Genomic DNA, 18,474 nt, shown 5'->3' on the forward strand with positions numbered 1-18,474 from the left:
ACTTACACTGGCTGAACAATTTAATAGAATTGTCATATAATTATTGTACAAAAATTGTTTATGTGCTATATGATTGATTGGGATGTATCAATGCAAAGATGCACTCATTTCATGGTCCGATAAGACAATAGGAAGAACAAGGATCCCTCAAGATTTTCAACAGGACATAAAATGGAGTTGCACTATCAAAAAGGTTTCTTGAACTGGATGTTTAAAAGTACTCCTATATTCATTCTACGAGCAGTGAGCACATTCTACAACTAGAAAAAACTATTACTGGTGACAAAAAAGCTAATTGGAGAGACATAGAAAACAAAACAGACTTTAAGCCACGTCCAAATTGGCCTACTCCTTCAAATGGTCAGGAATAGACTACCTTCAGTGGAAGTAACTGAAGTTACAGGAACTGTCATATAGCAGGCAACAACCAGTTTAAAATCAGCATATCAAATGTGAAAAAGAAAATAAACCAACTGTGGGCAATCACAAAATACCAGCATGTGATGTTAACTAAAAAATGCAATTCAGCCTTTTCTGTAGTGTTGGTAGAATAAAAGTATGGAGAAAATCATTAGATGTGCTTGGCCCTGTTTCTATGATGTAACAGTACAGAAAAGGTTCTCAAGGCAGAAGGTGGCTCCTTTTGATTATTTCAGAAGAGTGAATAACATCCAGAAGGTACCTGAACATTCTTTATAATTATGTTATCCACACAATATGCTGCATAAGTAAGAGATATTTTAATAAAATAATAACAATGTGCCTGTGGTAGCTGATGAAAAAACAGAAAATGAAAATTAGGAACTTTTAAAATAATATTTCAGTATTATAACCATATAACTAATCCATTACATGTTATTTAATTTTAGTTGGCAGCACACATGCAGAAGCCAAACAATTTCAACTTTTTGAGCACTTTCTTTCAAAATTTAAAACATAAGAGCTTGGTTTGGTTTGAATTTTACATACAGTTAGGAGAGGGCTATCTGCACTCATCATCCCTAATTTAACAATACAAAACTAGTCATCATCACCCACTGCTAACTCTTGGGCTACTCTTTCACCAACAAACAGTGGGATTGACCATTACATTATAAAACAACAACAGATGAAATGGCAAGCATGATTAGTGAGATAGGGATTCTAACCTACGACCCTAAGATAGGCCATTAAAATGTAAGAGAACTCATTCTTTCATAGAAATCACACATGGCATACCAGTTTCTCTTCATGTTTTCTTGAGCAAAGCTCAGTATAATTTTATCTCTCCTTACAGATACACATTTTATATGCTTTGCACTTTCTGCATCATGTAGTAGGCATTTGATCATTAAGTTGCCACTTGCCAGATTTTTCAGAATTTACAAAACATGCATTAAAAACTATATGGCATACTGACAGAAATACACCAGCTTTTTAACTGGTCACCATTTACTCTCTTTGAAATCCAACCACAAAGTATGAAGTTTCACCTTCCTCCTTTGCACTGTGATCTATTATCTCTGTGTTATTATACCTATATAAGAAACAAAGACATTCAATCTTGCCTGGAAACTTTGCTCTGAATCACACATCATAGAATAAATGTTAACACACAAAACAAATACTACGAAAAACATGAAAAGGGGTTTCAATGGCAACTGATATATTTAAATTTTTAACAACAGTTTACTTAGGAGCACATGTGATTAAAGTATTTCACACATGGTAGTTTTCCAGCCAGCTAGAATACACAAAGCTCTTTATTAATAGCCATATAAAACTATGACAAAGCCTAGCTCAGACACCTCTTTATAAAATTTTAGAATGATCAAAATTTTATGGTAAAAATATCCCATAGCGTTCATAATCATTGTGTATTAAAAATTGTTTTCCGTTTAGTGCAAAAGTTCCCATACTCATAAATAAACATGTCCATGTATATTTGTGATCAAAACTAATACAAATTACAGATCAAAGATTGGGGTCTACTAAAGCTATTGGATATCAATGGGGAGGGCAGAGGGTCAGAAAATTTGAAAACAGGAGTCTCTAGAAATACTAAAATAAAACAAACTACCATGTTCACATTTTATGAAATTTGTTCAATGGTGACTTTAGTAGCCTTCTTTTCCCAGCATAATCACTCAACAAAAATGAGTTTTTTTTTAGATGAACCATAAACTGTTGCAAACTTCTACAAACACCACTGACCATCTTACACAATAGAATAAGCTATAAATGAACAAGCTTTTAAGCTTTCATTGCTATGCACAGCTCAGGTTATTAAAGCTTTTAAAAGCAACCCAACTCAATATTAGATGAAAACAATAACCTATCAAGTTAATGCACATTAAATCCTGGTACATTTTTAAAAAATCTTTTTGTGATGGTTTATATCCTTCATAGTTTCTGTGTCTTATCTTGTACAGTCTGTTTTTGATTTCATATGTGGCACTGTTTATTAAAACGTTTACCTTATGTGTAATTCTAGAGCAAAAACTACATGCAATTTAAAACAAATTTCTTTTAAGGCTCATTTCTTTGTAATATATGATACTATTTCAGAAGGCTAAAGTCTCGTGCTTTTAAGTTCACTAAATAGTATGTTCCCAATCTAGACATATATACTCACACTGGTAAAAACAAAATTTATTTTAAACTGATGATTGATAAACTTTCACAGTTACCATGCATATTAAACTTTGAATTTTATATACACTGGCAGCCATCTAAATGGTTAGTTTGATATTTTTTTGTATCATTTCTTTAGCAATTTTATTCCAATACCTTCTTGTATCACAGCCTTATCAGCAGGTCTTGCTTTCACCACTGAGGCTAGCATTGCAAACATATCACTCAGGTAATAATCAGCAGGGACATCAGCTAAAAGAAAAACATTTTTCTCTTATAGTTCATAAAGTTTTAGCCCATGGCTAAACCACACACAAATGGACTATTAATGTTTCTAACAAGTATTAAGTTGTGGATATTAATATTTTAAGACAATAGCCCATTTCAACTTAAGATCTCCATTCCTGTTTTGTTTTTTTAAGTGCACATTAAAATGTTAATTAAAAAAAAGATTACCTGATATTACTCTCATACACTAACTGAAATATCCAGATTTATAATTTTGTTACAATATAAATTTTATTAACATCTGTTTTGGATAAAGCAAAAGATACATCCAAAGTGCTAATCATAATTTTGATTCCCTTTCCAATTTGAACTAGGTGATTTATTATCTATGAGACTTTATCTATGGGTTCATATGGTATAATGGCACACAAGTCCATAACCTGGTAATTATTTCATTAAAACTTACAAAACTAGAAACAAAAATTAATTCACAGAAAATAGGAAATTGTTAAAATGCTTTATGTCTGAAGTTTGTGTTTCAGATTTTATGATGTTTACAGTTAATTTTTATGATGACAAATGCAGAAATGACAATATACTGCTACTGAACTGCAGAGGTTAAAAGAGAAAGTTGTAGATAAAATCACAGTACTTTCCAAACTCACATATTCATTTATTTTTTTAATAACTGTATAGCAATCTTCCTACTCACTGCCACTTAAATTCCCATTTTTACAGCTTAAATATCAAGTCATAGTACTTCTTATGGTTGAATATCAAAGGGAACAATTAAACATCACATTCTATATTACGCACCAATGCACTGTAAGGTTCAATGCTTCAATACTGACAGAAAATCCTACAAAAATGCATTTTCAAAGACTACTACAAAATATTAATTTGACTTTCATCCAGTTCTTTATCTTTCAGTTTGGAAAACAAATATGTAAATACAGCATAAAAATACAACAATGAATACTATACACCTATCCTCAAAGATAATTAAATGTTATTGGAATAATACTATTAAAACAAAGGAAGCTGAATATTAGCTATTTTGATGTGCATACAAATTGAAAGAAAAGACAAGTAACTTACTAATGAAAGGTTTAACAATCTTTTCAGGCATTTCACAATTTTCTTGAATTGTTTCATCCTTTACAACTGTAGTCAACTTCTCTGGTGTGCTAAGCTTGTTTAGTGTTTCACACTGTTCCTCTGATGAGTAAAATAATAGGCTTAAAATTAATTTTACAACTGTTAACTACAAGCCAAAACCATATAAATCTGGAGTCTCAAAAACACAAGTTCAGTTAAACAAATTTTTCAATGTGCATTAATTAACATTTTATAGGTGACAATATTTAAATATTCTTTGACACATACCATGCATCTGTTTTTGTGTGTACATGCAAAGTATAGTTAATGTGTCATTTCATAAGTAGCATTTACAAAATATTGTGATGTGAAAAAAGTTACAGAAACAAATGGGAGATTACAAAAATGAAAATTTATCACATATAGTTAGAGAATGGCACAAGTTAAATAATTTAAGTCCTGATAAAAAATATCCCAAATAAGCCAGACATTTATGTATTATATTTAACTATCAAAGTATAAATTTCTCTTCCCCTCAAAATCAGAGGTATTTTAAAAGATTTAAAATATTTAAAGTAAATAAACTTTAAGAGCAAAAATTCATTTTGATGAATGTTATTAACCCTGTAATTAATTTTATTAACAAGCTCGAACACTTTCAGCAACCAAATGTATCAGATTCGGTGAACGTGAAATGAAATGTCTGAAGTTGTTATTCATTTCTTTAATAATAGGACACTGTATACTGTGAAGGAAAAAAATTAAATATTCTAAAGAATTCTGAAAATATTTTAATATTACTAACAGATAGGTAGATTCTAATATACATACAAAGATTGAACACATTAAACTTATACAACCATTTCTTCTTTGGTGTTTCAATTTGCCTCTTAGAAAAAATCCCATATTCTACACATTATTCCCATACAACTGGGCAATCAGACAAGAACCACAAATCATTTGTCATAAACAAATCATGTCAGTATCATTCTTATTTCCTATCTTTTCATTATTAGTCAAATTTCAACATGAAGCCAAAACAATTTACTGCATCTACAGTAATAATTAAAAAAACACCACAAGCAGTTTCACTGTGTTTACAATCACTGGCTTATAACAAAAAATGATAAGCCATCTAACACTTTAAAATTATTAATGAGAAGGTTTTATTTAATATACACAAGTTAAAACCTACTTTTTTTATACAGTACTGTGAAAATGTGTTAGAACAAGAGAATATGTTACGAGTCTTTCCATGTCATGAGACTAATTCTTCCATGCCATTACAGAATGTAAACTTCAACACTATGGTAATACTTCACTGATCCATGTTGACAAATAAATGAGCCAGAGCGAGAATATTTATTCCTTAAAATTCCCATATACTTGTACCAAGGGCATGTCATAAGGATTCTGCTAAAAGAACACACTGGCCAAGTTTAGGATCTGAAATAACTGTTATGGTACCTATGCAATGTGTTCACTACATAGAAAGAAGCTAGTTTATGGTACCAACATATGCTAGAGAAAATCAATTTAATAGCACTTCACAAATAAAACTTGATAAAAGCGGTGTTTAACACTATATATTAAATTTTGTTATCATACCACAGCCCAAAACCCTTAGAGAATTGTCAGTATAGCAGAGGAGTTTGCATAAAAGCTTTACGTGATGCTGGTTGGACTCTCAGACAAACTGCTGGAGAGTTGAAATCAGCCCCAAGCAGTCAATTACACTGTTGATTGTGAGACTGAGACATTTAAGTTTGAAAATAGGATAGAAAGAGGCAGAACACCTAAAGTCAATGATACTGACATTAAGCACCTTCATTTATGCAGCCTTTGGAACAGAAGACTTCTACTGACCTCCAGCAAAAGATAAACAACCATGTACCATATAACAGAAAATCATCTAGAACAACAGAGAAGATTAAAAAATAATGGAATATTTGGTCATGTAGCAGTTAAAAAACTTTACTTCAATTTCCAACTACTGTCAAGAGACTGAAATTTGCTAAAAAGTACAAAAACTGGACTGATGAAAATTATAAAAGAGTGTTATGAATAGGTGAGTCTCAGTTTGAAATATCTGGTTTAAAAAATAGTTTTTACATACAGCAGAAGAAAAGTAAAAGATATTTATCTCAATACATAGCGCCTACCACGAAATATGGGGAAGACAGAGTGATGGTTTGAAAATGTTTTTCTGCTAAGATAACAGGAGATATTTGCAAAATAGATGGAATAATGGATCAGTAAAAGTACAATCAGGTACTGATCTGCCATGATATATCCAGTGTTTTACATATTATTCATGAAGAATTCTATTACCAAGAAGATAATGACCTCAAACACTCATACATCCTATGCAAAAATTACTTAGCTAAGAAAAAAACTCCTGGAGGCATTCAAATGATACAACAGTCCCTAGAGAACTATTCTCAACCCAACTGAGCAGATCTAACATTTGATAGATCAAAAATTTGACAAATCAAAAGTTACTTCCAAAGAAACTTTATTGAAGTGTATTATAGACACTTTGAGAAAAATCCCAAAAAATTCTTTGATTAAATATGTTACAAGAATGCCTGAAAGACTGTCTACAGGTATTTAAAGCAAAAAAGTGGGCATGGAAAATATTAACTGTTTGCTTAACTCAAGTACTTCCACTGAGTTTCTGTTGTACCAGTTATGATGATTAAAATATTTGATGTTTCACTTGTGAATTACCTTCCATTGTTCTTTAAAAGTAGCCTGAAATATAATTTTTGACTTTGTTCAAACACTTTTGCACAGTATTATATTTTATATATAAACACTTATTTTTTAGTGTGATTTTATTTACCCATTAAAAATTTTACTAAGGTTGATATGACCTTATGTGAACATGTCATTGCATGCACATACACACAGCAGCTTTGTCAAAAGTAAATATAGTCAAATGCAATGATATTTAACCAAACCTACATCACATCATTCCACAGAAACATTTTCTTTCTATCATTTCAGTACCATCATAATTAAAATGAAGCATAAAATAACAAAAGCAAATTTTTCACAATCTTTAAAAAATCAGGATTGCAATTGTAGCAGAGGTTGTTCAAAATCTTTTTTTTTAATAACATGTAATCAACCTATGTTTTACATCATTTTGTTCTCATCTTTGTGCAAGTCTCTGGTAAACTGGAAGCCAAACTGACTTACATAGTTAAAACAAAGAAACAGCTTTCATTATGTGTTTATATTATCAAACTATGGCTTCTGAAAACTGATATATAGGCAATTACAACAAACATTGACAACAACAACTGAGAAACAACTACTATATACAATAAAGTTCACAAAACTACACTTGTACAAAGTTCTAACTCATTATATTTTGTTCAAAACCATTTTGACTTTGTCATATTGTTATAAAAAATTCCACAAACTACTGTTTTCATTCAGTTTGCTAGAATCAATCCAAAATTAAAATTTGAGATGAAAAATATTTTTGTGTATAAAATTATATTCATAAAATTTTTTAAAATAATTTTTAACTCCAAAAATTTAAAAAGGTGCATGGAAAAATGAGTATGTGATTAATTTCTATAATTTCATTAATTCAAAAGGTGCAACTGTAACCCCAGGAAAGGGTAGACACAACCATATACCAAAGGGTTAATTGAAATGGACACACTGTTTAATTGAAAGAGAAATTACGAACTTTTTAACAAACTTTCTTTTCAACATTTTCACTAGCATACTGTTCTTCAACTGCAGTTACATAAATTTAAAAAAAAAAAATGTTTTTCTACAGTAGTAAAGACAAAAGATCCTGAAGACTGTTTTCAAAACGTATAAAAATGGACATACATACATACACACACATCAGTACAGAAAGTGAAGAAACAGGTTTCGGTCAAACAATTTCAAGTGCAACTTCTGCTTTTTACTTACCACTATTAATTTCCAAGAGAGGCGTTCGTGAATTTGTTGAGGATATTATGGATACGTTTTTAGCTTCAAAACGTGGGGCCATTGTGAGGCATGAGGTTGGGAGACGTGGAGGAAGATACCCTAAAAAATTAAATTAATATATTAACAATGTACTGTTATTCCTTCAATAGTATCAAATATATATGTATATAAAAAAAATACCAGCTATTAAGTTAGAAAATGAAATCAAATTTTAAGATTTGAAAACCAACAACACACTGTAAATTTTTAAACATTTAATACAAATTGTAAATCACATTTTTTTTAATGTAATATAGTTTACTTAACATCCAAACAGCTTTAACATATTTATGCATTAAGTCCCCTTCTCTGTAATTCTAAATTGGTTTGAAATTTCTACCATATAACTTTTTAAAACTGAGAAAGGAATACCTAAAACTACAAAAAACATCATTAAATACTTGAGTTATTGCCAAATAAATGGCTAAATTTACCTCCTTGTAATGTTATCTACCTAAACTTTATACTAATATCACAAACTTATCACTTCAGGCCTAAAATATCTACTGAAACTGACCTAATGTCATGAATTCATCATTTAAAACTTGATCCATATTTGGTCTTTGGCTTGGGTCTGAGTTAAGCAACTTTTGTATTAACTGACGAACAGGTAGGCTGACTCTTGAAGGAATATGATATTCATTTCTTTTTATCCTTGAATACGTGTCTTTGAGTGAGGAAGTCTCAAATGGAGGTCTTCCAACCACCATAGTGTACCTAAGAGTAAGTTTATGAAAGACTGTTTCTTACTACTCTCTTTCTACACATGAAATAAATAATGAATGGAACACTCGACAAGAAATTCTCAGAAAAAGTTTTCTAAATTATTCCCATAGTTACTGGCCACTCTGCAATCCAAATAAAAATGGTAAATTTAATCATACATCATGAACAAACAGTACAGAATTCATTATACAGACACTAACACAGTATCTACATCTAAAAATAACACAATTGAAATAATGTTATTAAATACAAAATTATCTAATGCCTAACTGAAATTTGATGAAAAATTTTTATTAAAAAAGGCTTTTTAAAATTAAGCAAATTCAAAATAAATGGTTTTCATATTTCAAACAAACATAGTAAATTTCATGAAAACTTACAATATACATCCTAAAGACCAAGAATCCACTTCAAAACTATGTCCTTTCTTTCCAAGTACTTCAGGAGCAATATAATTAGGAGTTCCACATAGTGTTCTAAACACATGGAAAATATATATAATTATACACAAATAGCCTCTGTATTTTAAATATTTTTTTCTGAATTTGATAACTATTATAGAATAACAAATTTTAAGATGAAGTTAAAATAAATCCTTAAAACACACCTTCAAAATAATTTCTGAAATACACAAGCCTGCACGTACATTTATTATTTACTTCCTTGAATAAATGAATAACCAATAATTTTTGTATTATCCTAATGTTATGAGCCATCTACAGAACTTGCAATTAAGATGAATTTTTAATAAGGAGAACATGCAAATTTTGTACAAGACCCATGAATTTTTTCTCTAACTTCCATGCTTTTCATTATTATATTTCAACATGTTACAATATCTTTAAAGTTTCCAATGTTAATTTAATTAAGTAAGTAGCTTTGTCTCAGTCTTAAAAATAATAAAGCTACTTGTGAAATTAAACGAGTTCTAATTATTATTATAACATTATCAAAAATATATCTTAGCTTCATGAAATATCACTGGATGGTAAAACTAGATGAAGCAAATGTTGTTTAACAACCACGATGATTTCATATTGTAATACTTAAAATACTCAATAAGGAAGTTTGACAGAAACATCAATAAATAACAACAACAAAACATTATGACAATATCATCTTAAAAAGATATATATTATTTATTAAAATTACAATGTAGCCAAATTTAACACTGCTGTCACACTATTTGAAATACAGGAAGACTTTTGTATAATATGTAAATTTCATCCCACCAGAATGTCATCATCACATTACTAATAATCATTGCATTTACATTAGCAGGTCAAGTGATTAGAATGTTTACCAAACATCAACTAATTAACCAACAAAAGTCATTAAGAACCTGACTTTATCCTAATGCTGTCATTAGTTGTTTTTTTTATGCATCACATTTTTAGTAAAGTATTTCCCATGTGTTAATTTATACACACAGTGTTAAAAAAAATTCAAAACAATAAATGTAGGTAACACCTGATCCTAATAGTGAGTGAGACAGAACTGTACCATGCATTAGACATGTCAAGAAAACACGTATTGTAAGTGTACATAATATATGATCTCAATGAATGCTTAGTCAATACTAAGACAACAAGTGTCAGTTACCTAGTTTAATGCAGTTTTAAACAATTCAAAGTTTTGGTTTTTTTAGTCATTTCAATTTTCTAGCTTACCAAATGAATTTTTCTTTTTCGTGTGCTTTTTTTATGCAAGCTTAGTTTTTAAAATATTTTCTAGTCTAAACAACAGCTTGTGTAACTCCATGGTAAATGATTAACTTTCTTATTATTTGGTTCAATAAGCTACCTGCATCTATACTGATCTGGTCATAATTTCATAATACACACACCATATGAGACAAGAGGGGAAAGGTATTTGTCACAGATCAAGAAATGCTAACCCACTGCAGCTTTTTCTTGTTTGTTTGCTTGTTTTTGTTATAAATTTGTAATAATTCTCACTGACTGAAATGTGGCTGTTTAGCCCTACGTTTACTAAATTGACAATTTTGTTTACAGTCAGATCAAGAAATATGTTCTAGTGAACAGTAAGGGAACTCTCCCCTGGATCATTTAGCAAACAAATGCAAGTGTCCACATTGTGGAAAATGCTTCAAATATAGCCATTGTGGTTGTTCATGTACAGTAAAAACATCTCAAACATGTAAATGGGAAACAGCCAATGAATCCTCTACTAATTCAGAAATCAATAACAGAAGTAGCTCAAATTCCAGCTACTTTATGGAGGAATTTACTCTTGGTTGGGTGATGCATATGGTAACATTTACAGCCAAAATTATAAAGATTGATTCAAGTTGTTGAAACGTTCCAGAAAGATATCAAGGATAAGTAAAATAAAATGGTTCCCAGAAGAATTCTTGAAGATCTACAATCTAAACATCCTGATTAACTGAATATAACATTCAACAAAGAGATTCATCAGTGTATCACAACCTAAACAGCAAAGTACAAAAAACATAGTACCCTTGACATTATTTCCTCCAGAGGCATAGAGCAACCTTACAAAGACATTCTGATATCCATTGCATCTGATTTGAATGTCTCCATTACACAATAAAAATGCAGTCTGCAAGCTCAAGGTGCACCACAAAGACAACATTCATAATGATAGTTTTCCAAGTGATAAAGAAATTAAGTCACTAATTTCTTTAATGCAGTCATGGTAAAATAAGGCAAGTCAAACAGCTACCATTTCATAGTAATTATATTACCATGCATCCACTTGTAGATAAAGCACCATAACTTTTATAATATTTATTCTTTTTTTTTTGTTTTTTTTTTTTTTTTAAGAATAACAGTTGTATTTTGAACCTAGAAATTCTCACATCTAAACATGATTTTTAACACTTTCCACATTGAAAAACTTTTGGTAACTAACAAACTCATGGTAAAAAGATCCCCTTGACTCATCCAACATGTTTAAAATGCTAATTCAACATGATGTAAAATCAGAATAAGTTAACTTTCAATGCCAAACTTACTTAGACTTCTCAATGAATTTTTTGTATCATGAGATCAAGAACAGATTGATTAACGTTATTCTTACCTCTTCCGCTCCCCAACATAGTCTATGCGCGTTGCCAAACCAAAGTCTCCTAGTTTGATTTCCATTTCATTACTGAGGAACAAATTGCCAAGCTTAAGATCTCTATGAATCACTTTTTGCTCATGAAGGTATTTACAAGCTGTTACAATTTGTTGCATAAAGTAGCGAGTCTCTGGTTCTGTTATCACTTTCCTCCTTTTGTGCATTTCCATGAGAGACTATAAATATATATATATATATATATTTTTTTTAAAGATTACTCTGTTTAACATATGAAAATATTACAAAAGAAATTACAAAAAGAACTTAACAAAACAATCACTTTTTTTTTTACACACTTAAAATTGACTAACTTGAATTTTTCATAATGCATTTGTTATCCACCTAATCAAAATACTTCAGTACATATATACATATACTAAAATTCCCTATGTTCTACGCCTTTGGTCAGAAAAATTTTCAAAACCATTTCTACACTCCTGAGTAACAAGTTACACATTTTGCCAACAATAATATCATTAAAAACCTTGGATTTCATATTCAAAATTATTGTGCAACACTTAAGCTGGCCCTTACAAAAAATGAACTCAGAAACTTTCTTTCATTTTTGTTTACTGTTAATCACAAAGTTAAACAACAAGCTATACATCCTATGCCAACTACAAGAATCAAAACTCTTTTTAAACAACTTTCAAATAAACTGTAAAAATAATGTCCAACTGCATGTGGATCATGACAGAGAGAGGTCTAAAATCAAAGTACAGATTCTTAATTCTTAAGAATTTGTAAGCTATCATCTAGTTTTCTTTTATATCTGAAACAGCTTTTTTTTTGTATGAATCAAATCCTGTAAGCAAAGATTTCATTCACAAAATATAACACCCTATACACATGGCAGAATTTTATGATAAATAACTTATGCTCATACTACCGAGATCCATGATGTTGAATACAGGGTTAAATAACAAAGCTTAGGTTCCGATATTCATATTTTACACATTATCATAAAAAAGTTCATTCATAATCAACACATAGCTCATGATGGTTGTCCATCTTGAAAAACTAAGTTATGATGAATACAGTAGTTTCCACTTCATTACAATTATGCAAAGTATGTGGTTCAATTATTTTACAAATACTTTTCCTAGTAAAAAGAAATTAATATTACAAAAGGCAATTTCACTATAACTAAAAATGATGCACATAAACACTGACAGGAAATATTTACAAAAAGTGAAACAAACTACATGTACATTCACATTGTATGATTTAAATCACAAATAGTATATTTACATTTCTTCGTGTGTATGTTGTATGATCTACTCTCAATCACAAGCAGTACATTTATAAAGGCAATAGTATCTGTTATCCCTTCTTCAAACATCTTTCCTATACTGGCATCTGTAATTATCCTGAACTACAATCAATAACTTGATGCACCAAATGATACATTGAGCTTTTTCCTGCACAGTATCCATCTTACCAAATAACACTACTCACTGTAGTAAAAACATAATAAAAGCTGTTTGAGTTGGTCTACAAGATGTTGAAAACTGGGTGGTGTGTGTGTTTTTGAACTTCATGCAAAGCTACACAAGAGCTATCTGCACTAGCCATCCCTAATTTAGCAATGTAAGACTAGAAGAAAGACAACTAGTCATCACCACCCACCACCAACTCTTGAGCTACTCTTTTACCAAAGTACAGTGAGATTGAGGGTTACATTATAATGCCCCCTGGGCTGAAAAAGTGAGCATGTTTGGTGTGATGGGGAAAACTGGATGGTTGTACTTCCTTAGTTTCTTAATTACAAAATTTTAAAATAGGAAAGAAAAGTTTTAACAACTTGTATATTCACAGAGTTGTTTCATTTTCTCAACCTCTTTGTCATCTGGTAGTACTACAGAAAAAATATTTATCTTTCTAAAATTTTCAGTTAGTTTTGTACTTTCACACAAGGACAGGTCTGCACACAGAAATCTCTACTTTTCAAATGATAGAATAGAGGGAAAGCAGTTAGTCATCAACACACACACCCCAGTCACAAACTTGTGTTTTTCTTGTTTAACCTAATATTGGAATTTGACAGTAACTCTTATAACACACAACCTAGCTCTACTGTAGGGAAAAGATTAGTACAGAAATGGGATACAGACTACGAGTCCTTGGATTTACAGTCCTGGAATGCTAGCCTTCTTTTTTCATTATTCTACATGTTTTTTGACAGTGTTTTAAGTTACAGAAAAACTAACAAATAAACTGTACCTGTGTAGCATTTTCTTAGTGGTATTGACTATCTATTGATTTTTAGTAACCTGACAAATGATGGGTTGATTGTTCACCCTCACAAAAAATGGTTTTAGACCAATAAAAGTTGAGAATTCTTATCTATGTAAACAGAATGATACATCATGGAATGAAGTATTTATGAGCAACAAAAGCAGCTTAACAGATGAAATTTAAACCACAGCTTCTCTACTTTTAGGTAAAAAAAGAGAAAGTTAATTACACTTGAAACATTTTTAGTTCAAATTTATGAACTTTTCAAGTCTAAATTTGACCTAATTAATAAAATCTTCAAAGGTTGCAAAAACTTCAACTAAATTTGATGCAAGTAACTAACTCTTCTTACCCTCCTTCGACAAAGTTCCAAGACAATATAAACATAATTAGTGTCTTCAAAATATCCTTGAAAGCCTACTATATTCTTGTGATTCAAACTACGATGAATTGCTATCTCCTGGGTTATCTGTGTTAAAAATAAAGTAATTTCTTAAATATTTTCAAAAGATTTAAAATAACATATAGTCCATGTACTAAATTAACAGCTTTAACTCATGTTTGAAATACTACATTGAAGAAAAAAAAAAAAAAAAATTCAAGCTATGGAAATGCTTAATACAATTAAAGGTATCAGAAAAAGTATTAAAATATGTATAAATGATTTTAAGGGTGAACAATAACTTATAAATGTTGATTTCACTTGTTTATAAACTTGAGTAAGACAACCAAAATTAATGTTAAAAATGTTTTTAAAACGCCATAATAAATTTGATCACATATATAATCACTTTTTCTTTCTGATGTTGTTTTGAAAGCATAGCCTTTGGTACAATTTTTCCTGCAAATACTTCTTTGGTTTCCATGTCCATGAGTTCATAACATTTTGCAAAACCTCCCTGAAAATACAAACAAACTTACTGAAAACCCAACTTACATTAAGTTTCATTTTACAATACACTGATACAATACCTTCAGTACTGAAATTTAAACCTAATGTTTTGCAGGCCCAGTACTACAGCCTACAGGTCACAGATTGTTTTAATCACTCATCAAAGTGATAATAATTTAAAACCTAAGTTTTTTTATTAACTTAAAAATGTTAACTCTATTATTAACTAAATTAATATGAAAAGGTATAATCCAAATATATACTTCTTTCAAAAAAATGCAATGATAGCATACATATATGAAAAATAAATACACTAGATTGCGCTTCATTACTTTTACACAAGATGTGTGTTCAATTTGAATGTTTTACAAGCATTATTTTCTAGTACAAAACATTAACAGCAGAAAAAACAATTTTACTATAACTTGAAGTTAAAAGCCTGAATTTTAACACTGACGGCTACATTACAACTACAAGTACGTCTTTAAACATTAAGTATTTAAAGTTAGTTACAACTTAAATGTAATTGTAACGTTAGTTAATAATATCACCTAATAATATTTATAGTAAATAAAGTTTCTGAGTCTCTTTCAAGTTTCATTACAATTTACATCATACAAACCATACAAGCCCATTCACATTATAATTTAGGTTCACAAAGAGCAGTAGATGAGTTTTTATTACGAGTATTAGTAATAGTTGTAGTATTAGTATAAGTATTGAAAATGAAAGAAAATTTAATAGTTACCTTTCCTAAAAATCTACCTTTTATATATCGTTTCTTGTTAACACAATCAATAACTACATCAGAAATTTCTTTTACTACTTTTACGCGGGTATTTTCCTTATATTTTGTCGCCATATTTTGCTTTCAAAGTTCCCAAACAAAATGAGTGCTCCTATTAATTATGGAAACCTTTAACTTTAAATAAAACCCATATAGTTTTGTTTTTCTTTCTCACAATAATATTCGTACGAAGTATTACGTAGTACTTTACATGCTGTACCCAGACCAACGTGTAAAAGTCACGTCTTATTTGAATTTCCCCAATCGGCCTTTCACACTAATACTCTCTCATAACTGGTTCTCCATAAAGAAAGCTGTTCAAACAATTAGCATTACTTTCGTATCTAGCATGTCAGTTTGTTTTAAAAAGTGGTTCCCGTTTTTTAAAAGTATGAACAGCAAAACTATTCGATGTAAAACTCAACATGAATTTATATATTTATTTCCTCATATTTAAAATTATTATTTTTAATTGCAAGTTATTATTCAACTTACCTTATTCCACCTACAACTGAAGCTAATTAGTATTAAAAGAAGAATCAACAGAGTTTAATTAAAGCAATGCCCCAATCCATATAAATATAACAGTACTAGTACTGCTGGGGCCGGCACGGCCAGGTGGATTAAGGCGTACGACTCGTAATCTGAGGGTCGCGGGTTCGCATCCCCTTTTCAGCCGTGGAGGCGTTATAATGTTACGGTCAATCCCACTATTAGTTGGTAAAAGAATAGCCCAAGAGTTGGCGGTGATGACTAGTTGCCTTCCCTCTAGTCTTACACTGCTAAATTAGGGACAGCTAACGCAGATAGCCCTCGAGTAGCTTTGCGCGAAATTCAAAAAACAAACAAACTAGTACTGTCTGATGTTTATCCATGTAACTATTTCGCAGAATTAAGCTAAATTCTACGATCTGTACAACTATAGGTAATTTGAAATGTTTGTATTTAAGCACAAAACTACACAAATGGATATCTGTGCTCTGCCCATCACGGGTATCGAACCCTGGTTTCTATCGTTGTAAGTCCGCAGACATACTGCTATGCTATTGAGGGACAGGTTTGAAATGAGTGGAAAATAAAGCGCAGACAAATTGGCGAAAAGGAATAGTCGTTCGTGGTTCTTTTTTTTTAATGATATCTTAATGGTAGAATAAAAGATCACCAATTTCCGAAGAATTTTGCTTTGTTTTGAATTTTGAGCAAAGCTATTTGAACACCGAACAGTGAGACTGACCACAGTTCCCTCATGACTAAAAGGGCGAGCAAGTTTGGTGGGAGGGGTTTCGAACCCGCTACTGTGAGATTGCGAGTCAAGCACTTCCTAACTACCGGGCCATTTTGGGCCTTGATTAGGATGTCTTTTCTTGTAGCAAAGCTACATCGGGTTATCTGCTGTGTCCACTGGTGGGAATCGAACTCCTGATTTTAGCAGTGCAAATCCGAAAACTTACCGTTGTCCCACCGGGAAACTATTCACTAAGAATAAAAAGTTTCGAAAAAGGTAATATTTACTATAAAGTAAAAGATGAAATATCTATGTCTTCAGAACTTGAGCAAAGATCTGTCTTGTATTTTGGTTTACCCACAGTTTGTAGACTTATAACGCTACAAAAGGGGTTTCGATACTTGTGATTGGCACAGCACAGATATCCTATTATATAGCTTTGTGCTTAATTTCATACAAACTTTTGGATTTATATTATATAGCACAATACTGGTATAATAAAGTAGTTGGCCAATTTAATATTTAAAATAAGTTTTTCTATAATAATTATAGCGAGTTACTTGTGATTAGTTCTAACAAGTATATAAAAGGCATGTCTTCATACTAATAAATAGTATTTACGGTTACAAGAATTATATAACAGGACTTTTCAGAACTCACGCCGATAAAAAATCGGGTTTCGATACTTATGGTGGGCAGAGCACAGATAGCCCATTGTATAGCTTTGTGCTTAATTCTAAAAAAAAAAAAAAAAAATATTTATCTATTAATGTTCGATAACTGCTCTTCAAAACCAACAGCTCTTTTTCAGTAGAAACATTTCGCTAATTTCCTCATCAGTCTTTTAAACTGATACTTATATTAAACTTTAGTTTTTTATAGTTTATGATAATTGTTAGCTGACAGCCCCAAATTATCAATATAATTTTAAATTTCATAAGCAAAATAAATGAAAATTAGTATAGTGAAATAATAAGCGAGCTTTAATAAAATAAGTTCATATATGTGTGATATAAATAATTGTGATTATTTAGTTTATAAAGCTCCATAATTAAATTTATTTTAGTTTTATATGCGAACTTAAAATTAACTTTTGTCTCATTATCTAAAATTCAAGATTGTAAATATTAAACATGTAAATTTATAATTCTAAAACAAATATAACTAATGAACTTGTTGTCTTCTATCTCCTTAAAATCACTGTCATCAATTTGCACGCTATAAATGATACATCATTCATTTCTAACTCAGGTTATTTGTTAAGTGGTTGTAATGCAATCCAGTATCTCTCCATGGTGAACTGAATTTCTGTGGTGAAGGTCTCCTGCAAATAGTTGAAAAGATGAAATAGTATCCATGTCATGATCTTTCATGGCAACAATAAAATGGTTTGCTGCTATATTGGATGATTTTTTTTAAGTTAGAGATGCTTTTCTACTTTTCTATGAGCCTCAGAATATAAATGATCCACAACCATTTGCAAACGATTTTCTATTCCACCCGAATTCCAGTAGTGATTGAAACTTTACCACATCTAGAATATTGTTTTGCAATGTATTCATA

General features: G+C 30.5%; 1 protein-coding gene across 3 annotated transcripts in view; it reads right to left on the minus strand.

Moving 5' to 3' along the window:
- Nucleotides 1–18,474, minus strand: part of LOC143249298 (serine/threonine-protein kinase PLK1-like) — an 87,393-nt gene that overhangs the window by 7,650 nt on the left and 61,269 nt on the right. For 2 of the 3 annotated variants that reach the window (XM_076498893.1, XM_076498894.1), the window contains 8 exons: nucleotides 14,799–14,906; nucleotides 14,360–14,476; nucleotides 11,728–11,945; nucleotides 9,045–9,140; nucleotides 8,456–8,655; nucleotides 7,879–7,998; nucleotides 3,940–4,059; nucleotides 2,770–2,865 (listed from right to left, as the gene is read on the minus strand). In XM_076498893.1, the coding sequence (XP_076355008.1) occupies nucleotides 2,770–2,865; nucleotides 3,940–4,059; nucleotides 7,879–7,998; nucleotides 8,456–8,655; nucleotides 9,045–9,140; nucleotides 11,728–11,945; nucleotides 14,360–14,476; nucleotides 14,799–14,879 (1,048 nt within the window). In that variant the 5' untranslated portion in view covers nucleotides 14,880–14,906. Of the gene's footprint in view, nucleotides 1–2,769; nucleotides 2,866–3,939; nucleotides 4,060–7,878; nucleotides 7,999–8,455; nucleotides 8,656–9,044; nucleotides 9,141–11,727; nucleotides 11,946–14,359; nucleotides 14,477–14,798; nucleotides 14,907–15,647; nucleotides 16,004–18,474 lie in introns of those variants that run through there. The other variant, XM_076498892.1, reaches the window with a different exon arrangement.

The sequence above is a fragment of the Tachypleus tridentatus genome, chromosome 4 (genome assembly GCF_004210375.1).
Source record: "Tachypleus tridentatus isolate NWPU-2018 chromosome 4, ASM421037v1, whole genome shotgun sequence".
NCBI lineage: Eukaryota > Metazoa > Arthropoda > Merostomata > Xiphosura > Limulidae > Tachypleus > Tachypleus tridentatus.